The sequence below is a fragment of the Sander vitreus genome, chromosome 13 (genome assembly GCF_031162955.1).
Source record: "Sander vitreus isolate 19-12246 chromosome 13, sanVit1, whole genome shotgun sequence".
Lineage (NCBI taxonomy): Eukaryota > Metazoa > Chordata > Actinopteri > Perciformes > Percidae > Sander > Sander vitreus.
The window spans coordinates 1,890,917-1,914,197 of NC_135867.1; the positions used below are offsets into that span (position 1 = coordinate 1,890,917).

A 23,281-nucleotide genomic window follows, 5' to 3' on the forward strand; every position below is an offset into this window, starting at 1 on the left:
GAGCGCCTATCGCTACATCTTCATACCATTTTCTTTAGCGGAAGCAATACAATCATATTTAAATAAAAAAAAACTCCTTTTTAAATCAATACTTTGTGTCAAATTATTGATTTATTTGGTAAGTAGCTGTGTAATAAGCGGGATAATGTAGAGCGAGGCAGTTGTTAAAGCGAATACAACCCCTTCAGGCTGATTCAAGACCTGATCGGGGTTGTATTCGCTATAACAACCGCCTCGTTCTACATTATCCCTTACTTATTTGATGTTAATTATTTTATATCTTATTTACTATTTCTAGAATATTTCTTGTACTTTCTGTATGTGCAAGAGTGAGTATGTGTGTATGTCCCTGTAACCTGCTGCTTTAACAGAGTAATGTCCCAGTCTGGGAATAATAAAGTCCATCTATCTATCAACTGGCGCCATAAACACATCGCGAACGGCTGCGACACATCGCGATGGAGATTTTTTGTGTTTAGTTGAAAGAAAATATAATTTGAATACTGCACTTTAAAACGTAACTGTGATTCTTTTTTTTTGTGCTGCATTTTATGGTCAATTCGATGTTGAAATTGTTCAACGTTGGAAATGATTTCCCTTTCATTTGTTTTAAATTGAACAAGCACTTTGTTGTATTTTAGCAGAATACTGAAAGCAGCAGACATTCAGAACTGAGTGGACTTTAATATCTGATTATTTATCGCAAGTAATATCATTATCGCGATATTCAACAATGTTGTCGCATACTGTCCTCATATCGTGCAGCCCTAACAGAAAAATAACACTTAACACTTGTACGGTGGCCATTTTAGAACTCTGTCCTTGTTGTTCCTTCTTCCAAATAATTGTGGGAAGGCAAAAACGTATCTCATTTACATCCCTCATCCAGCAATCGTTCCTCTGGTTACACACTCGCCTCCTCATCAGATCTCGGGTAACAGAGGTGACATATAGATTCAGTGATCAAAAGAACGTGTTTGAGCACGCTCGAAGACAGCAGTCCCTGCATCACTGAGGTTTTGGGGAATTAAGAAAATCATACCCCCATCCAGGGGTGGTGATATCATTAATAAACTTCTATGCAGGGAAGCGTTCTGGATACATACACTCGGCACTTTAGAACCTCTAGGTTTAAATGAAGAATTTAATTTATCTTGCTTTCTCTGAAGTCAAAATATGTTAAAGTATAGTATTTAAGATGAATATACTTTTATTTCCATTGTATTGTGAACATTTTATATTTGTTACGTATCAACATTGTTTTTTTAATCACTTCTGAACGGTGTGTGGGCATTCGCCCTTTAATGACTGATTGAGTGTAACACCTTGGTTGAGATGGGTGTATCTTCAGGCAGCTAACAAGCCCCCCCTTATGCACCTGTTGATGATTCTTATTAAGGGCTTCATTGCCCATTCTCTCCAAGGACTCTGATGAAGATGTAACGCTACATCGAAACAGTAGTCACTGTTTTGCACCTTAAGTAATAATACTATCAAGTAAGAAGACATCTGTGTTGCACCGGCTATTTTTTGTTACTTTATACCGTTTTTGTCCTGCCTTGGTTGCACCGGATTGTTGTGGTCTGCAGAAGCGCAGAGATCTTTCTCTTTTTTAACAGCAGTTCTATACTCAGCTCGGTGAAATCCACCATTCAATCTATTTCCTAGCATTTACTATTACAGTGAAAATTGTATTTGCTCGCCTCTCAGAGAGAGACAGAGAGAGAGAAAGAAATTCTGGCGCTTTGTCCTCCCTATGTGGACATTGAGGCACTATGACAACATCACACACCTGAATGACAATAACTAGATGGTTTGTTGACACAACCATCTGAGAAGCCGTCATTGGAAACTAGAGATGTTCCACCAGCATTTTTGGCAGATACTGGTATCGGTATCGGAACATCTCTAGTTGTAAGTTGTAAGTACTGTACAACGATCCGATATCTCATGATTTAGCCCCGAAGAAAATCTATTTATTTATGTTCTTTTTTGCGTTATGACTGACTGTCAAACTGGATAATAAAAGAAAGTTCTATAGCGTTCATTGTTTCTTGTTCTTGTTTCTTCATGTTTCACAAAAGGTTTAACCCGAGCCAGGCCGACAACAATTATAGCAATCATATCACATCCATACAGGGATAGTAGTATACAGCTGTTAAAACATAATAAAATATATGACACACTGGTATCGGATCGGTACTCGGTATCAGCAGATGCGCAAGAAGTTCAGGTATCGGAATCGGGAAGCAAAAAATGGTATCGGACCATCTCTATTGGAAACTGTTTGGAAAAGGGCAGGCACTTTAAAAAAATAAACAACCTGGCAGGTGATCATGTTCGCCATTGTTGTTTTGAACGAACAGTCGCAGCCGCTACACACACCTATACCACGCCTGAAGCTTCCAGTAGCTGCTCACCTAGTCTCCCATTGCCAGCACTATCTCCACAGTGGTGTGGAGGAAGGTCTGGCTACACCACAGATGCAATCTGGGATAGGAGAAAAAAAAATGCTCTGGGCATTTCTTTAAACCAATCAAAATCGTCTTGGGCGGGGCTAAGCTCCGGACGCAGCAACGGTGGCTCTGCTAAATAGTCTCGGGAAGGAACTTGTTTTGGTGGAACATTTGCACCCTCGCAAAAGAAAACGCCACTTACTAAATAAATGAAGGTAACTGTTGACACAATAAGGTAACGTGAGCTATTTAAATGAGCTGATACATGGTTAAACCTCATTGGCTCTTACCAGTGTATCTCTGCGTGTACTTCGTCCACAGCGATCCCACCAATCAGTCCCAAAACGTCCCAGTTAGAGAGGAAATGACCTAAACATATTCTTAGTAAAGCTTTACAATCATTCCCCGAAAGAACCAAGCAGGCCTGCCTTGTTGCATTATTTACATTTTATTCAAAAATATTAATTTTCAGCGTGCAGCTTGCTAGCTTGAAGTTTGTTGTTGTTTTGAAGTTAGTCCCATATCGAAAGCATTTTGAAAACCGCAAAACACAGAGAGCGGAAGGAGATGGGCAAAGCCTGACATCTGGCGTGCAATGTCAGGCTTTATCCTGGAAATGTACTTTAGTTGATCCAGACTACTCCTCGCAGGACATTGATTGGTTCGGTCCGCTGCTGTTCGGAAACAAACGCATTACTTCAAGCCTGACAAGATGGATTTTTGTGTGATATGTGATCCCGCGATTCTTGCAGGATTTCGTGATATCGCGGCAATCCAGCAGCCATGCAAGGTAAGAATGACAAGACCCAAAATATAATAAAAACAAAAGCTACATAAAAGCAACTTTTAATAATGAATCCTGAATAGAGCTCAGTGTAGGCTCTGTAGCGGTGCCACTGATATGTTCCTCCTGCATCTGAGACAGCTTTAACTTTACCCCTGCATAGGAGCTAATCATGGGGAAAAGAGTTGCGGCCCCTTGCTGATGGAGAGAGAGAGAGAGAGAGAGTGTGCAGCAAACTCAGCGAGTCCCTCGATCAATGTCTGTGTTGAACATCAGCCTGCGTGTTATTCATTCAAATATGAACACTGGGAGACAGGCAGGTGAAGTGATAGGCAGGCAGCAGGCTGGTGACTTTTAACAAACCCTGTCCAATTCCACAGGGGATGAAGGTGTGTGTGTGTGTGTGTGTGTGTGTGTGTGTGTGTGTGTGTGTGTGTGTGTGTGTGTGTGTGTGTGTGTGTGTGTGTGTGTGTGTGTGTGTGTGTGTGTGTGTGTGTGTGTGTGTGTGTGTGTGTGTGTGCTTCAATTAAATCTTGTCAGTGTGCAGAAATCGAATGTGTCAGTCGCAGGTCTGGGACTGGCTGCCTGCGAGGCACCGACAACATGCCAATCACCAAGAAGGGCAGACTGGGTGAAGGAAGGGTGTGATTGGTCACAGGAGAGAGAGTGTGGAGTCTGGAGCCACAGGGGGGCTACATCAGTCCTTAAAACAATTTCCATGCTAATATTTCAATTACAACCACTTAAGGCCCTGACACACCAAGCAGACGGCGAGGAACTAGGGCCCACATCACCTTTTTGTCTGGGCCAAAAATTAGCACACCGCAGAGACTACAGCCGATGGCCAAGTACCACGTACGTTCTGTGCCTGCGTGAGAGGAAATAACTCTCCATACCAGGCAGGCAGCGGTAATCTATTTGTCATTCTAAAAGGGAAACCGGATACAAACAACAGAGGCAGAACCGAATGGAGCCTACAGTCCCTCTGCTTCACTACCCGCCGGAAAGACAGCGGACACCGGGAGATGGCTGACCAGACTGTCCTTCTCCCGGGCTGTCATCTATTCTCTCGGCAAAGAAAGTTAGGTTATGTAAAAATAACAGTTTGGAAAATAAAATATTGAAATGTCATTGTGATGATCAGCATTTGAAGGCCTGAAAGCCTTCAGAACAGCTGTGTATTCTGCATGTATGGATTATTTAAAATGAGTATAAGTGGGTTTGATGAGAATCATAAACTGCATACCATGTTGTAAAACCAGAATACACATTTGCTCATGCTTTCAGCAGCTTTACAAGTAAATTGAAGGCCTGTACAAAGAACTGAAATGCATGGTTGATTTGAGGTGTTGCATTTTTTTTTTTAGAGCACTCATCAACACAGACGAGTCACAGAAAGAGACGTGAAAGGTCAAGGAAGACCTGCTTTTATAAACGCCAATAAAAAATAAGTCTTTGTGGGGAAACTGGCAGAAAGTAAGAGTTCAAAGCAGCTTTCCACATGAAAGAAAAGTAAGGGTTAAGAGTCAGAGGATAGCCCTTGTCAGGATAAAAGAAGCAATGTGATTAAAGGCCTTCCGCAGTGCCATTCTGGGATTGAAAGGGAGAACAAAGTTCATGGGAGTCTGACTTTCAAAACATATTTTACATTTTTTTTCACTTCCCCAGCTGTAATTTATGACCAATACTACTTCAAGACCTGCTGAGATGAATACACAGTTGGATGTCAGGGACTTCAATAAACAATATATCACACCAGAACAGGTTTAATTATAAGCCATTATAAGGTTTAGGTCTAAATTAATTTTTTTTATATCTAATAATAATAATAATAATAATAATAACAACAACAACTGCAGTTTCTCCCCAGTGGACTTCTTTAGCAAATTTTGTCTTTAAGCTTTCTGAGTGCTATTTATTCATAATCTGCTCAAGCTTTTACAACGTTTTAGACAAAGACACGGTGATAATAAAAGGTCCAAAACGATGTGAGAAAGAACTCCCACAAAGGGACACTAACCGACTACAAAGACTCCAAATGACCACAGAGACCCTAAACAACCCCAAAGAAAACAAAATCCCACAAAGAGCGACAAAATGAATGGGGAAATTGCTTTTTTTTTTTAAATTGAAAAACGCACATTTTCTTGAAGGATGACCCCTAAACCCCCTGCCAAATACGCGCACCTAAGTCTTCCACAAAGCTAGGGAAAACACTGTAAGTTCTATTCAACAGCGATGCGGATTTGTACGGGACTTATATTATCACACAAGCTCCACGTTTGACGACATGGCACGTCATTTGCAGTGGAAATTTTGCTGGACAAATTAGGGACATGGCCGATTCACACGGGATTAAGATCACATACGACATCCGCAATTAATGCAAATTAGAGGTCCCCGGGTTATAGTAGTCCAGTGTGAATAGGGCTATAGCCATGATTGCGATCATTTCAGCATTAAGGAGTGCTTTTGTACATTCACTGGGAGGCGCGCACGCGCACACACACACACACACACACACACACACACACACACAGGACTCACTTGGCATGGCGGATGTCTGGGAGGGAGCGGTTGAGGGAGATCTGGTCACTGATGTAAATGTTGAAGCCGTTCTCCCTGTAGGCCTGGTCCATCCGGTCAGTTTCTGTCAGAGGAAACGCTTTCCCCTGTTCACCGTTACCTGCAACACACACACACACACACAGACACACACACACCTACAGGTCAGTGAAGAAACCTAACTCTCCCTCAGGCACAGACAATGTTTTTTAAAGCTTTAGTGCGTGAGATGCAGCTAGGCTACAGAAGATCAAGGTAAATTAGTGCTTTATTTTAAACGTCAGCATTAGAGGCATTAATAAAAAAAAAAACACATTAAATATAACCGTAACAATGGACCTTTTTCACAGCAGACATTTTGACTTGTCATAGTAGGAAATGCACGGCTGAAATTGATAACCTTAACGATGGCTCAGTTGTAAAGTTAAACGCATCAAATATATTAATAAATACTTTTTGAATTTGACTGAAAGGGACAATTAATCCCAATTATTTCTGAGACAATGAGTTGTACCGCAACATTTGGAATTGTTACAGCTCTACCTACTCTATATACATTCTGGACATTTACTGTACTGCACTCCGCTTAGCCGTAAGACATGTACACACTCTCCAACAACCCTTTTCCACACGCTAACATTGTGATACCTGAGCGTGTTTCAGGAGTGCCGCATGTTTCATTAGCCACTCATCAATGCACTCCACACACACACACACACACACACACAAGGACGCATGCATTGAGGCTGATCTACAGTCAGAGAAGAGCATCAAATTATAGCGAGCTGCCTCGTTTTCATTAGGCAATGTGTCTGCGGTCCTGAAGATAATAAACTGTGGAAAATAACTCCTCACATTAATGGCTCACTTCAGAAATAAATGTGTGCTTTCCTCTCCATAATAAACTTGTTACATAAGCTGTGTCCCAAATTCATCCAACATATTTCTCAGCAGGTTCGGGGTATGACGTGTGTCTGTTAACTTTTGAGTGTCCTGTAATGGGCAACGTTGTCCCTCAACGCATTGCACAAAGGAAACAAAGGCTCTACCTACCCCTTGTGTTATAAACCCCTCCAAATAAAGGCCTAAAATGCCACAAAGAAAATCCCCCCAAAAAAGAAAGAAATATGGGTTTCCTTTAACCAAATTGCCCAAAAATAACATGGATGCGTGGATGTACGTTGACTGAAACCACAACGTTGTTCGCAGGTAAAATTAATGATTACTTTCATTGAATTTTGGGTGTTTTATTCAATTGTTATTGCATTTAAAAACATATTTTAAATGGTTTCAAAACAGTATCCTGATTAAACTTTGACAGACACCCGTCTGTGATCCACTCAACATCCTCTGATCTTATTTTTAATCAGAGACAGTTGTTTACAGTTGTTTATCTTTTCAACTGATGACTCAACCAGGGGTCCATGCCCATACAAGCTGCGGAAATGCTTAAACTGTGAGTCACCTATCATATAGAGAAAATGAATGGGACATTTACTTACGGAATCAGGGGAGCCCGAAATAGCTCCTCTCAATCTGCAACTCTATAGACTCTCAATGTGCCTCTCTCCATGGTGCTCATATATATGTTTTGTCCTCATCCTGTATGTTTTGTCCTCGGAATCTACTGCATGATCTTTCAGAGTCTTAAACCACTTGGTACTCTCTCAGAAAATCAGCTCATTTGCTTCTTAAGTACCACTTAATACCATAAAGAAGCCAGTTAAATCAGTTATATTTGTAATAAAAAAGACAGAGGTGTGTTTCCCACTCAAGGCCTGAGGCTGAATCAATGCTTATTGTAGAAGATTAACTGTGTTTAATTATGAACTCGGAACTACACTCGCAGCATTGATTCACACTGCTTCTGAGAGAGAGAAATGCTCTGGGTAGGAATTACAAAAAAAAGAAGGAAAAAAAATGATGCTGTGTGTGTGTGTGTATATGTGTGTATGTGTGTGTGTGTGTGTGTGTGTGTGTGTGTGTGTGTAAGGGCTTAACGGCTAGCAAAGTACTGTGCTCGGTCTGCTACCATAGGCAGCCCCCATATATGGCGAAGACGCTGTTACTTATACCCCTAAGAACGAAGCAATATGCTTAATGTTATGAAGACCGGCTGTATGCCAATGGCCCATGATTTTGTATATGTATTAAACTGCATCTATAATATTTATGTCCCTGTAAATTATTCCCTTCAAGTGGACTTAAATAGATTGTTGACGTGTGTGTGTGTGTGTGTGTCAGTAAACTTGCTTGCTACCTAAAAACGTCAAAAACATCCCAAAAAAACTTGGAAAAAATGTACTAAATGGTCCAAAAAAAGTGTGTGTGTGTGTGTGTGTGTGTGTGTGTGTGTGTGTGTGTGTGTGTGTGTGTGTGTGTGTGTGTTGGGACCCACCGGAGCGAGCAGCATCTCTCCGCATTGCTTCGTAGTCGTGCCAGTCCGTCCGCCGCACACCGTCCAGTCCCACCTGAGCGACTTTCCTCCTCTGGTTCAACCCCTGCAAGGAGAACAAATACAAAGCATTGAAACTTCCATCACGTATTTTCAGCTGCTGAGACTGTCAGTGTATGGGAAATGTATCAACCACAACATGTAGTCAAATCACACAAGAGCTCTTCATCTTGTTATCTGGAAATTCCAAAAGCGAGTGGGCACCATTTATGAATGATTTCAAGTGGTGGTTAAGGAGCAGTGGCATAAGTATTCAGATCCTTTACTTTAGTAAAAGTACTAATACCACACGGTAGCAAGTAAAGTCCTGCATTGAAAATACTACTTAAAAGTAGTATTTTCAATGCAGTATTTTCAAAGTAGTAAAAGTAGGTAAGTATCATCAGGAAAATGTAGTTAAAGCATTAAAAGTAAAAGTACTCAATGCAGAAAAACCCTCCCATTTTCAGAAAGTGTAAAGGATCCAAACAGTTGTGTGTTTAATGGTCTCATCATTTCAGCTGGACTTGTAGGCCGTTATATGGTTGGCTAGTTTCATTTATAATAATACATCAGATTTTATAAACTACATGTGTTTTGTGTGCAGAAATCTTAATTCATAAAGTAAGTAGTAACTAAAGCTGTCAGATGAATGTAGTGGAGTAAAAAGTACAATATTTCTCTCTGAAATGTAGTGGAGTAGAAGTAGAAAGTGGCATGAAGAGAAAAGGCTTGAGTAAAGTACAAGTACCTCAAATTTGAACTTAAGTACAGTACTGGAGTAAATGTACTTAGTTACATTCCACCGCTGTAAAGGAGGAAGAAAATATACTGTCTTTGATATTAAACAATAAAGAAACACAGGAAGAAATATTGTGTGACTAAATATAATTTTCATGGATCCATAAAAACCTGTTTAAAAAAATGAGTTGGTCCTTTTTGGAGATAAGTGAGACAGTTAATTACAGAGACTGTGGCTACAACAGTTGACTTCTCTTTTGCCCTTTTGCAAGCAGCATTGGACGGGCCCTCATGCCTCTGAACGCGCGTCGGGGTTACTGGCGGATGCCACTCCTTGCAACCATGCATTTGCGTGGCACTCAGACACCGCAAATCGTCACCAATGAAAAGGGAACTCCCTGCTGAGTTCAATGATACCTCACACAAGACTCTACGTCATACAGTTCATTAGCTGTGAAAGGGGGCGTGTTCAAAGCATAGGGGGCGGGTCAAACCATGACCAATGAATAAGAAAGTCTCTGCTGAGTTCATTGACACCTCACACCTTAAACGGTTCAAATGTTATGAAAGGGGGCGTGGCCTGAGTAAGTGGGTGTGGTTAAAGTACAGGGGGCGGCTCAGTATCACATGTAAACCACACATTGTAAGTTTCATGTAAATTGAATGATGTTTGTCATATAAGGCTTATTGCCTGTTGCCAGCAGGGGGGCGCTATGACCAAAAGTCAATTTTGGCCTGTAGATGTCCTCAGGCCTGGACCCTTGTCAATCGTGAAAAACTTTGGGCAGATACGACAACGTACACTCAAGTTACAACAATTTCTTTGTCCATCGCTAAACACTCAAAATGGCCGCCACGCCACACACACACCGTTTGACGTAAAGTTTTTCTTTTAATAACTTTTCATCTTTAAGGTGTTGAGAAGGTACAGACAAAATTTGAAGTCCATCGAATGAAATCTCTAGGAGGAGTTCGTTAAAGCTTCCTGTTGCCACAAGGGGCGCTATGACTTTAAGTAAATATCAGCCTTTATATGTCCTCAGGGTTGGACTCTTATGAATCCTGAAAAGTTTCGAGCCAATTGGACAATGTACACTCAAGTTACACCCACTTCCTGTTTCGGTGGCGAAACGCACAAAATGGCCGCTCCGCCACGGCCACGCCCTATGATGAAAAGTTTTTCTTTTAACAACTTGGAAATGGCCAAAATCACACTAATTTGGAACTTTCAATAAAAAAAATGGCGGACTTCCTGTTGGGTTTAAGATATGGCTCCAATGACGTTTTCTGATCGTCTTGACATGATACATATGTCTACCAAGTTTCGTGAGTCTACGTTAAACGTACTGCAGGGGCTCAATTTTGTTAAATGTTCACCAGACTTGATGCAACCCCCAAATTTGGTGAGTGTTTGAATATGTTAAGCCCCTCAAAAAGTCGATTAATTTGCCGGGAAAAAGAATAATAATAATTCCTTCAGTTTCAATAGGGCCTTCGCCGCCGTCGGCGCTCGGGCCCTAAATATTACAGTGCAAATTCGCCATCATAATAGTAATGTGCCAATTTAATTTTTTTAAACTTTTTTTTGGGGGGGCATTTCTGCGTTATGGAATAGGAAAGCTGAGATATGAAAGGGGAGAGAGAGGGGGGAAGACATGCAGGAAAATGGTCACAGGTCAGACTCGAACCCTGGACATTCTGCGTCGAAGAATAATCATATATATAATTGATATGTATATTCAAAAAAATGAATTGGTGCAGTATATACAGCTCTTTTTGTGTGACAAACACACTTCTGTAGAGAAACAGATGTTATCTTCCTCCGGACCGTCAGCCAAAATCTGCACACGTTTTATTTTCTTCCTAAGTGCTCTGCTGACAGCTGGGGGTTTACACAAAGCTACAAAAAAATTCTGTTCTTTATTTGTATCACACCTAGAAAATGATATTCCGTTTGACTGCTGCTACACACATACAGTACACATCCTCATCACCATAAGCTATTACTCTCTACTCGGCATTAAAATGGAAAACCAGCCATTTATGAAATTCTCTCTACTACACAAATTACTTTCAGTGACTCGAGATATATTAGGATCACAGCACAATGATGAATCAATTGGCTCCATGGGAGGATGCAATTAGTGAAATGTTGTTATTACAAATGACACGTCTGACTGCATGGAACACTTTAACCCGACTGCTAGCTGATACCACAGTACAGTCAATCAGCCACTGTGTGTGCAATGGGAGCGTGTGTTTACGTGAGTGAAAAGTGCCGACAGCAGCTGCTTCCAGTTTGCATTTCAAAGTCAGCCATTGTGGTGGATACACAAATAAAAACCTGAGTCAGTATTCCATACTAAGTTCTTATTGTATACAGTACCTACTGTCAGCGTTCAAAATGAATTGTCCCGTCCCAGAGCGTCTAAATATGACGCCAAAGTACTAGACGCGAGTCCCTAGAGCGTCAAATAGGGACGCCAATAGTCCAGACCCAGAGCATCAAAAAAGTGACACCAATAGTCTCGACCCAGAGCGTCAAAGAGTGGCGCCAAGAGTCCCAATCAAGCGCGTTTAAATATGATGCCAAAGGGCTACTCGCGAGTCCCAAGAGTGTCAAAAAGTGACGCCAAGAGTCCCACCCGAGATATGACGCTTAAGGAGACTTTTTGCGTCAATAACAAACGCCAAAGGCACCTGACCAAGCGTCGCTTTTTGACCTGATGGAAGTATATATGTATTCAAATATTCAAGCTAAATATAGATACAATTGGACTCAGTAATGAGAATAAGACTGCACCCACATAATGCAACCACCTAAATACAATTTATTCAAAGGCCGGGTTGATAACTATATTTAATATATACACTTTTTTTTTTATATTTAGTTTGAAATGGTCTTTACACCCCGACAGCCAGGGTGAGGGGGACAGCTTGTTCAGGAGGATTTTTATTGAAAATATCCTCTACCATTTGTCTCTCCAAATCACGGATTCCAAGAAGCCTACATTTTAATTTATGATTGTTGGAAACACTGACATTCCCATAAACCGGTCTATACTATTTTACCGCCGCACCTTGCCCTATGGGAGACCTGCCAACATTTTCATCAATATGCAAAAACACATTTGAATGGATTATTTTTGAATTTTTACAGTTTGTGCAATGTGATGTCTAAGTAGTATGGCAGTACGCAATACAATAGCCCAAGTAAAGTAAGTAAAGAGTGTAGTACAGAGTCTATATACAGATTGTGCAGATGGAGTAGTGCAAAAGAGCATTTAACAAATATGAAATAAATTTGACAGCAGTGCAAGTGAGAATGTACCACAATGCAATGGAGAATTATAGCCTGGAAATCCAGACCCAAATCCGAAAGATTAAGGGTCTGGCATTGAGTAACGAAAACGGCCCAACTCGAGGGGCGGCACCAAGCATGCATTTGAAAATCTCACTGCACGCAATTGGATAACACTACGACCAATCACAACAATACACAGGGTGACGTATCCAGAGCCCCATACGCTTAGCTACCAGAGGAGCTAACTGGTAGATTAAACTGTTCATCTCTTTAGCTTCCCTCTGGTCCGCCTATATCAGATACTCGTGCATGTGTGTTTAAATTAACAACCCTGCCTTTAAGTGTAACGAAAACGTAATTACATGCAAAACACATGAAAATGCTTTTTAGCTACAGCTGAGTTTAAGCGGCAGGGAGCGAGCGAGTGGTTTGACAGACAGTTTTGACTGACGGACTGGCTGGAATGAACGCGCCAGAGCAGCCATTTGAACAACAGAACTTTAACACCGCAGCCATTTAGTATAATTAATTGTAGAAAATCAGCATTTCAATTGTTCACTGCCACCCCTTTTGAGAATAATTAGTGGCTAATTATTCTGATTGATGGTGTAATGATTTGTATGAGGAGGTCATTGAACTGAAGCAGCCACATAGCCAATTATGCGAGCTGAAAGGAAGGATAGAGATTATCACAGAGGAGGATTCAGCAATGCATCACACTTCCTGTGTGTCACACCAGGAGCTGACAGGTTGTGGCTAGAAGGGCTACAGCTACGGCCGGAAGTTCTCGCAAAATCTAATCTAATAATAATATCATTATCGTTCCTCGATAGTGTTTTAATCCAAACCACAATCTTATTCCTGAACATAGTTTATATCGATGTCGATTCAGTTAGGGGATTGCTCCGGTGCCGCTGGAAGATCCGCCGAATGTCCCTCATTTTCGGCCAGGTGTCCCGTTTCCTTCCTCTTCCTTTGTGTTGTAATTCTAAACTCCGGTGGATTTGTGAGGATTAAGGTTAACTGCTCCTCAGATCTCTGCAGGGTAAATCCAGACAGCTAGCTAGACTATCTGTCCAATCTGAGTTTTCTGTTGCACGACTAAAACTACTTTTGAATGTACACGTTGCACCAAAACAAGTTCCCTTCCCGAGGCTATTTTGCAGACCACCCAAGACGATTGTGATTGGTTTGAAGAAATGCTGATAAACCAGAGCATGTTTTTCTCCCATCCAGGAATGCTGTGTGGACTAGCCAGACCCTCCTCAGCAGCCTTGTGGAGGAAGGTCTGGCAATGCGAGACTGTCCTAAACGTTAACTAGTCGTTTTTGGTGCTTAAACTCAACTGCCATCGCCACGTTTTCTCGGCTAAACGCTGTAGCTGTACTGCTTCTAGCCACAACCGACCTGATGTGTAGCGAGAGTCCATGCGTGTGTTTTTCCTACAAAAAGGAAGCGACTGTGCCAGCAGATGTAGAGGACTTTGCATAGAACAAACAACCAGAAGAATCTCACTGTAAGAAAAGCTGTCTTAATCACTCAACACTAACATGCAGAAAATGAAACAGGACACAGCATTAAACCGGCATTCTAGTGGAACATCACATTACCTCCCCGCCATTTTCATTCAACTCTTTTCAGTTCAACTGAATTTATTTCAGTTCAGTTTGAATTTGCTGCATCACACCAGTGCACAGCTAAAGAGAGGACATGTTCTCCTAAGGTTACAGCCGAAACCAAACTACAGTCGAAGAATAACAAACACTGGAGTTTTTTCGTTTATCGGTGTTTTAAGCCCCTCACATCTCTTTCCAGGCAGCGCTGCCTGGAAGGCACTACGATTAGGCAATGGTTAGGGTTAGGGTTAGGGTTAAGGTTAGGTGCCTTGAAGTCAACGGTCACACGCTGCCTGGAAGGAGACGTTGGGGGCATAAAACACCATTGAGCGTTTTTTCAGAGCCGTTTTTGCACCGGCAAGGTTTTCCAGCTCTTGGAGAATCCAGAGGCGTTCCCACGCCCAACGAGACATATACATTATCTCTCCAGCGTGTTCTGGGTCCACCCGGGGGCCTCTTGCCAGTTAAACATGCCTGGAAAACTTGTAATGGGAGGCTCTCAGGAGGCGTCCTGATCAGATGCCTGAATCATCTTTACTGGCCCCCTTTGACGCGAAGGAGCCATGACTCTACTCCGAGCTCCCTCTTGATGTCTGAGCTTGTCACCATATCACTAAAGCTGAGCCCATACAACATATACTGTATGTAGTGTGTGTGTGTGTGTGTGTGTGTGGGGGGGGGGGCACTCCAACTCTCTTTCAGCTAAGGGGTCCTTGGCCAAAAAAAGGTTGAAGACCCCTGCCGTACAGAAATCAGGGTTTCGATCTATTGTTTAAAAAGATACAAGCAAACATTTTCAGCAAACCTAACCATCATTTCTTCTATCTCCACTGTGGGTGCCTCACCTGCAGCTCCCTCACTGAACAAAACCCCCCAGGGTTGCCTGACCCTTTATCATCCACTCCAGCACTTGAAAAAGATCCAATTCAACTGGCGAGGCAGGAGGCAGGACTCAAAATAAAGGAGTGAACCTACACCGCTGTGCGTATTGTGAAGTATCAGCCACATCTCCAACACCCGGCTCATAAAGCTGCTGTAAGTGACTCATTGTACAAAAAGGAAAGAAAGAAACAGCGAAGACGGTAATCATTACTCTACTCTTTGTGTTGCTTCTCTCTGCCTCCCTGCTGAGCACTATGCTGTTACCTTCCTAATGGCCGTCATCACAGGAGTGAGGCTTCATGCTGCCTGTAGGAGCCGCATACTTCTCTTATATTTTTCTTTAGGGTCTCATTTATATTATTCATTGATTTATTATATTATGCACTGATGTTGTAGGTGGTTTGGGTGGAAGTAATATCAGTATATTTGTTTTCTTCACCTTGGGCTTTTATCGCACCATAGTGACGAAAAGAGAGCTGAGCCAGAAGGCAAAGCTCTCAATCTACCGGTCAGTTTTCGTTCCTACCCTCACCTATGGTCATGAAGGCTGGGTCATGACCGAAAGAACAAGATCCAGGGTACAAGCGGCCGAAATGGGTTTCCTCAGGAGGGTAGCTGGCGTCTCCCTTAGAGATAGGGTGAGAAGCTCAGTCATCCGTGAGGAGCTTGGAGTAGAGACGCTGCTCCTTCGCGTCGAAAGGAGCCACTTGAGGTGGTTCGGGCATCTGGTAAGGATGCCCCCTGGGCGCCTCCCTAGGGAGGTGTTCCAGGCACGTCCAGCTGGGAGGAGGCCTCGGGGGGAGACCCAGGACTAGGTGGAGGGATTATATCTCCAACCTGGCCTGGGAACGTCTCGGGATCCCCCAGTCGGAGCTGGTTAATGTGGCCCGGGAAAGGGAAGTTTGGGGTCCCCTGCTGGAGCTGCTACCCCCGCGACCCGATACCGGATAAGCAGACGAAGATGGATGGATGGATGGTTTTTGGGCTTCGACAGAAAGGGGGTGATGCTGGGAGCAAACACTTTCTGTTGACCGCACTCACGCACTTATTCGCCTCACAAAGTAACTTTACATTTGGTAACTGCAGTACTAGTAGTATTTTACATGTGGAGGAATAAATCCTTGAAACTGGATCTGCAAACGTGTCACAGTGTGTTTTTCATCTCTCATACTCCGTTTACACGTACATGGTTATTTTGAAAAACTGAGACATTTCCCTTCGTTTGTGCCCTGAAGTTTACATGCAAACGGAGAATTTGCCTCTGAAAATGATTCTTTCTCAAACCTCCGGCCAGAGTGGAGATTTTGGAGAACTGTTTGCACGTTTGCATGTAAACGTAGCCTCAGAGTTTAGTCCCTTGCGGCAGCACCTTTTTTTTTGGACTGCTTGCAGTCACAGCACTGCCACTTCTGCTCTGGTCACTTTTCTGCAGTGGTGGAATGTAACTAAGTACATTTACTCAAGTACTGTACTTGACTATAAATGTTGAGGTACTTTTCTTTTCATGCCACTTTCTACTTCTACTCCGCTAAATTTCAGAGAGAAATATTGTACTTTTTACTCCGCTACATTCACCTGACAGCTCTAGTTACTAGTTACTTTACACATTAAGATTCCTGCACACAAAACACATATAGTTTATAAAATCTGATGTTTTATTCTAAATGAAACTAACCAACAATATAACAGCTACAAGTCCAGCTGAGATGATCAGACCATCAAACACACAACTGTTTGGATCCTTTACACTTTCTAAAATGTGAGGATGTTTCTGCATTGAGTACTTTAAATACTTTAAGTACATTTTCCTGATGATACTTATGTACTTTTAGTCAAGTAAAATGTGTCATGCAGGGCGCCTGGTTAGCTCACCTGGCAGAGTGGGCGCCCATATATAGAGGTTTCCTCCTCAACGCAGCGGACAAGGGTTCAACTCCGACCTGCAGCCCTTTGCTGCATGTCATTCCCCCTCTCTCTCTCTCTCCCCCCTTTCAAGTCTAAGCTGTCCTATTTGAATAAAGGCCTAAAAATGCCCCAAAAAATAATCTTAAAAATATATATATATGTATATGTATGTTTAATGCAGGGCTTTCACTTGTAACCAAGTATTTTTACAGTGTGGAATTAGTACTTTAACTTAAGTAAAGGATCTGAATACTTCTCCCACCACTGCTTTTCTAATCTATTAATATTCAAGGTGCGGCGTAAACTCGCTAATAGGGCTTTACAGGAGCTACGCCAGAAACCACGCAGTCCATGTTTGAGCTCCATCAACTATTCAATCATTAATTACAAAGCACTGTGTCCGATTAGTGACAGGCCGCAATGGAAATGCATACTTCATCAAGCAAAACATTCAGCGTACAGCAGAGAGAGAGAGAGAGAGAGAGAGAGAGAGAAGTGGGCTATTTCAGCCGCATGAGTAATCACTAATTAACTAATTAATGTAGCCTTTTAATGGTTTATTCATCTCATGTTTGCTGCTCACAAAGAATCTGCCCCAGGTTGGGGATACATATTATGAGTTCCACTTTGAAGGTTTGTTCATGGATTTGTGTTAACCCTCGTGTTGTCTTCCATTCGACCATGTACTTGTCGTCCTGAAAATCAACACTTTTTCAACCTGAACTCTTTTTATTCCTTTGTGTTTGTGTGTAAGTGACTGATAGGAACAACAATCTTTGAAATTGGTCCAGTATTAAGCGTGAACAATGTAACCGGCAGCCATAGACCGGGCTGCAATGTAACCCTATGAGGCAAATGTGCATCATCAATTTGGTCCACTAAAAGTGCTTTATTTGCTGCTGACAGGCTCAGATTGTTATTCTAAGTGTCTGACATCATTATGGAAAGGATCCCTACAGAGATAGACCTTTAAATCCTTTTTGAGACCTTTCTGTTCAACCAGAAACAGCTCTGAAGTCGCTAGTGCTAAACCCACCAGACTCCATTTAGAAAAGCAATACTTTTAGCGTGTATAGACCCAGCATATTTTGACATGTAAATCGGTAAACTATGTGTTTATTTAAACCAAGTGGAAAGACGACCCAAAACGGCTTTTCGTAGTTTTATTTTGTTTCTGTCGACTTTGAAGGAAGTGTATTTTACGATGCTAAAATGACTGTTTATTTACATGGAGTCTGGTGGATTTAGCGAACGCAATTTCGTGGATGTTTTTCATGCTTAAAAAAAGTATCTTACTCTTTAACAGAAAGGTCGACCTCCTTAGAAATCCTTTCCATAATGTTGTCAGACACTTAGAATATTAATCTGAGCCTATCAGCGGCAAAATGAGCACTTTTGTGAAGGTAAATACAAGCTGGACAATTGTCCTGTTAACTTACATTGTAGCTTGTTTCACTGACTGCCGACTGCAGCGATCTCGCTTAATACTGGACCAATGTCAAAGATTGTTGTTCCCATTCCCCACTTAGACAGAAAAACATAGGAAAATAGGGTCCAGGTTGAAAAGAACGGTAGTTACCCTTTATGTGATGTTTGCGGTCTCTCATTTGAAACGACCCTTTGATACTCTGTACTGCTTTACATTTTATAATTCTTTTATACCCTTTATTTTTCTACATTATTCATATTCTTGACATACAGTATCTGCTGACTTTATTGTGCCATCTCCCACTGGTTTCTGTAAAAATGGCTTACACGTCGCACCTGACCAGACTTGAAAAGGTCTTCAACACCTTAAAAACCAAAGTGAAAGTGGCACCACAATGAACGAAAATGCCAAGCTAACCTCTGAGGCATCAGCGTCTCTGCAAAGAGTTACCTCATCATGCTTTGTGGCAGCGGCTTTGTTCTTCGGTGATTGTATCAAGGCACAAAGGAAAATCTTTTTCTCCTGAGAAATAAGTGACAGCTAAATCAGAACAAAATGCCAGTGACCTGTGAGGTCTCACTCGTACCTTCTAAACTTTCTCTTGAAACACAGTGGAAACATTTGCAGAGGAAAAGATACACCCAAGAGATTAGAATGACGGGGTTTTAACACGTGGTGGTGGTTTTGGTGAAACGTGTGTACGTTCAAAGGTTGTTTTAGTCGTGCAAGAGAAAACTCAGATTGGACAGATAGTCTAGCTAGCTGTCTGGATTTACCCTGCAGAGATCTGAGGAGCAGTTAACCATAGTCCTCACAAATCCACCAGAGTTTAGAACGCCAACACAAAGAAAGCGGAAGGTAACGGACGTCCGGCCCAAAAGAGTGAATTTCACAATAGGAATTTCCGGCGGCAACTGACCAATCCCGGAAGTGGAACGTCGAGGATATAGACTACCTTCATTAATAGCAGCTGATTACTCAAATCCAAAATCCTCCCCAAAAGTTGTTCTCAAGACGACGTTCCTTTCTTATTTCCAGCACCCACTTTTAAACAGACAACGCTTCGCTTGTTTTCCACTGCTTTCAGGTCTGCTGAACAAAGCCGAGGATTGAACAAGGAGAGATAGAGGCATAGTATTGGACTGCCTTTGTTTGGCATAGGGGAAAACCTGGTATTACCAGCAGTGAGGCTGATAAGAACAGAGTTTCCCATTCATTCTCTGAGGAGGGCGAATTAGAACACCTTCGGGTCAATACTTCCCGCTTCCTCTCCTCCTGCTGTGAGCTGACAGAAGCCCGGCGTGAGAAGAGGAAGCTTTTCTGTTCTTTTTTTCTTCCCGTTCCTGGTCTGTCAGATCACAGACAGATCTGCTTTCGACCCCGCCTCACCCTCACCCTCCTGCTCCTCCACCTTCAGCCACATCGCAGACAAGTCAATCTGTGCTGGAGGCTCACAAATCCCCCCCCGTTACCTCTTCCAAGAAACATCAAACTTCTGCATGCATTAACTGACCTACTCCTGCTTCGGTTACATGACAGGAAAGGCTAGAGAGATGAATAAGCCCTTTATCTGTCCATTTACATGATAACACTGGCAGAAAATGTTGCAGCAGACAGCAACATTATATTTTGTGCATATGTGTTATGTGCATGTACTTGTATGTGTGCGTGTATGTATGTATGTATGTACAGTTTATTTTATGGGTATAAATAATGTGTTTTATCACGATACGTTATTATATTGATTCTTTGGACAACCATACAATATTTACTGATATCACAGTCCTTCACGACACAATTTCGATTTGATTCAATCAAGAGGCCTGCGGTCGATACGAGACGATACATAAGCCCATTTAACAAAATCAGTTACATTTTTATATATATTTACATAAAGCAACTAAAATCTGATTTGAAATTTTCATCACTAAGCTCTTCCAGACATTTAAATTAAAAACAAACTACTCTTTAATAAAAACAACAAATACAAAGTGGGAATTACAAAATAAAGAAGACGACATGTACAATACTTTGTATCGCTAATATTGGATCGTTACGGATTGAATCCATATCGTTACACCCGTAGTATATAAACTGTCTAAGAAATAAATCTGTGAAATAACAGAAAAGGTACTGGCAGCTCATTCCCAAGACTTTGCCCTGTTAATAAAAAGAGAGTGTGTAGCTACAGTAACAATGCAGAACATTTTCTGTTAGGCCTTTATTAAATTCAATCATACAAAAGCTGCTCTGTTAGTAAACTTCTGAAAAAACGTTCCAAAAAACTTTTATCATGTCGAGAAACGTGTCACAAAGGTCAAAATAAGCGACAAAAACATCGGGAAAACACCCAAAATTTAAAAAAAAGCAACAAAAACTTTTAAAAAGTAGTTTGAGCACAAATTAAGCCATTCGAAATGTATAACAACTAAAATACAACTGTGAATCACGTTCCATGGATGATTTCTATTCAAATATACAGTCATACAACTGTTAATACACAGATATTTCTTAGGGTTTATATTTTTGAATATTTTTATTTATTTATTTTCTCAGGTGTTTTATAGTTTGTGATACCTCTGTTTTTTTGTTTTTGTATTTTGCTTCATTGTTGTTGGTTGTGTTCTTGGTTTTTATCTGCTGTGTTTTCTGGAAAGCACTTTTATAACCTTGTTAAGAAAAGTTAGGATTAGGGTTAGGGTTAGAGTGCTATAGAAACACATTTTATTATTATCATCCCACTTGAGTCGTGAGAGACACCATTAAAAAATGAGATAAGATGTCAGCCCTGTTTGGATACACATGTAAATGCCTCTGGGCGTCTACTCTGTGTGCTGCCTGACCCAGACATCTGCTGGAGGCAGAAGACCTCCAGGCGAAGGCCCCTGCAGTGAGGCACTCCAAACCCTCTCAAAGAGCAGCTCAGCGAGGCCACTGCATAGTCCATTATCTCCCAAAAGGAGTCATTATCCAGAGCCTCACAGTGAGGGAGAGAGCACGAAGAGGACCAGAGAGAGGCCAGGACTCCTGAGGTCCTCTGCCTCCTGCCGCCTCAGACTTTCTGCGCAGATATTGATGGATTGTGATGAAAAGATGCAGAGAAACTAATCCATGCATTTGTTACTTCTAGGCTGAAATATTGTAATTACTTATTATCTGACTGCCCCAACAAGTCCCTTAAGACTCTCCAGTTAATCCAGAATGCTGCGGCACGTGTAGGCTACAACGTGTACAACAATAAAAGATCACATTCCCCCCGTATATGCTTCTCTGCACTGGCTCCCTGCAGACTGAACTCATGAAATGGCGTATGTATGACACGTCAATTCGTATGCCATTATTGGCGTGTTATAAAGACGCATACTCGCTTGTTAGCGTGTTTATCAACGCCGTTTGGCCTCCATTGACTAACATTACCTTGCGATTGCATGTGAATTTACGCTGTAGCGAGTAGTATGAAAGGGGGCGAAAATCCACGTAGGGAGGTTGGTTGAGGTGGAGGATGGGTAAAACACAGGACTTTCACCCAGGAGACTGAGGATCGCGTCCCAGGTGTGACAGCGTGTGATGTTTCCTTGTCCCGGGTGTGATCCGCGTGTGACTTTTCCTAAACTCAACCGTCGCTTTCTTCTTTTACTAAAGCCAACCCGTTCTTCTTTTCCTAAACTCAACCGTAGCTTTCTTCTCGCGATAACACGTTTTTTTCGCGATAACATGATAACACGCCAAGTGAATGAATGAATATTCAAAATATCAGCCCCGTCTCAAGGCAGTTCATCTATTGATACGTGTTCACGGGGAAGTTTTTCTAATTATTTTCGTGGTGGCCAGTAATTAAAGTAAGTAATGCATTTCAATGGGAAGCATATTTTGTGGTCACAGCACAAAAATGGTAGGGAGTAGTATAAAAAAGCTGAAAATCCACCTAGGGAGGTTGGTCGGGGGGGTGGATGGGTCAAACAACACAGGACTTTCACCCGGCAAGCGGGGATCGCGTCCTGCGTGTGGCGTTTTGTTTCCCGTAGTCTTCCTAATCACAACCGTCCCGTTATTGTCGCCCGTCTCCCGGCGTGTGAGGCGTCCTTTCCCTGTAGTGTTTTTATTAAACCCAACCTCCGCCATCCCGTTATTGTCGTGCGTCCCCCGCGGCCGCTTCCCAGCACATGAGGCGTCCTTTTCGGCCGTCTCCCGGCGTGTGAGGCGTCCTTTCCCCGTAGGGTATTTTGTGCTGGCCAACACGAAAAAAACGAGAAAAATGCCCCCGTGAACACGTATCAATAGATTAAAAATAACGTGACATTTACACAAACTGCCGTGAGACCAGGTTGAAAATATACAAATGATATATCCAGTATATAATAAAGCCTGAAAGTCGGAAGTTACACAGAAGTACAAAGAGTGGGGCGCCTGGGTGGCTCACCTGGTAGAGCGGGCGCCCATATATAGAAGCTCACTCCTCGACACAGCAGCCGCGGGTTCGACTCCAACCTGCGGCCCTTTGCTGCATGTTATCTCTCCCTTTTCATGTCTTCACCTGTCCTATGAAAATAGAGGCCAAAAATTCCCCCAAAAAATGTTCTTAAAAAAATAAATAAAACTAGTGTTTGTATGCAGATGATACACCGTCTCATCTCATTGCATTGGTGTGAACTGGCAGGTTGTAGAACAGTGCGTTGCAAGGTTCAAATCATCTCATTGCAAACTTTGGTCTGAACTGGGCTTAAGAATAAGGTTAAAACTCTCCTCTTTGATAAAGCTTATAGTTTTCCTTGGACTAGCCCTTAGTTATGCTGCTGTAGGTTTAGACTGCCGGGGGACTGCCTATGAAACACTGAGCTCACCTCTTCTCGCTCCATCGGTATGCATTCATGTCCCATTAATGCATGTTACTAACTTAGCTTCTTCCCCAGAGTCCTTGGCTGCATCCGAAATTCCATACTAACATGCTATTTAGTAGCTAAAACAGTATGTGAGATTTTTTAGTATGTCCGAAACCTTAGTTTGAAACTAATAGTGCGCGAATTGCATACTATTTCCAGTATAATATTACAGTATGCAATACTGGAAACTACACAGACATAAATATCCCACAATGCAATGCGGTAGTAAAGACAACGTTCATAAAAGGACAAACGGACAGAAACCAAGGAGCTCTTATTTACATT

At 42.0% G+C, this 23,281-nt stretch overlaps 1 protein-coding gene across 1 annotated transcript in view; it reads right to left on the bottom strand.

Annotated features, from left to right (window-relative positions):
* Positions 1 to 23,281, bottom strand: part of LOC144528198 (polypeptide N-acetylgalactosaminyltransferase 10-like) — an 89,147-nt gene that overhangs the window by 52,764 nt on the left and 13,102 nt on the right. The window contains exons 2-3 of the mRNA XM_078266676.1: positions 8,204 to 8,306; positions 5,788 to 5,926 (exon numbers count right to left, since the gene is read on the bottom strand). Coding sequence (XP_078122802.1) covers positions 5,788 to 5,926; positions 8,204 to 8,306 — 242 coding nt within the window. The remainder of the gene's footprint in view (positions 1 to 5,787; positions 5,927 to 8,203; positions 8,307 to 23,281) is intronic.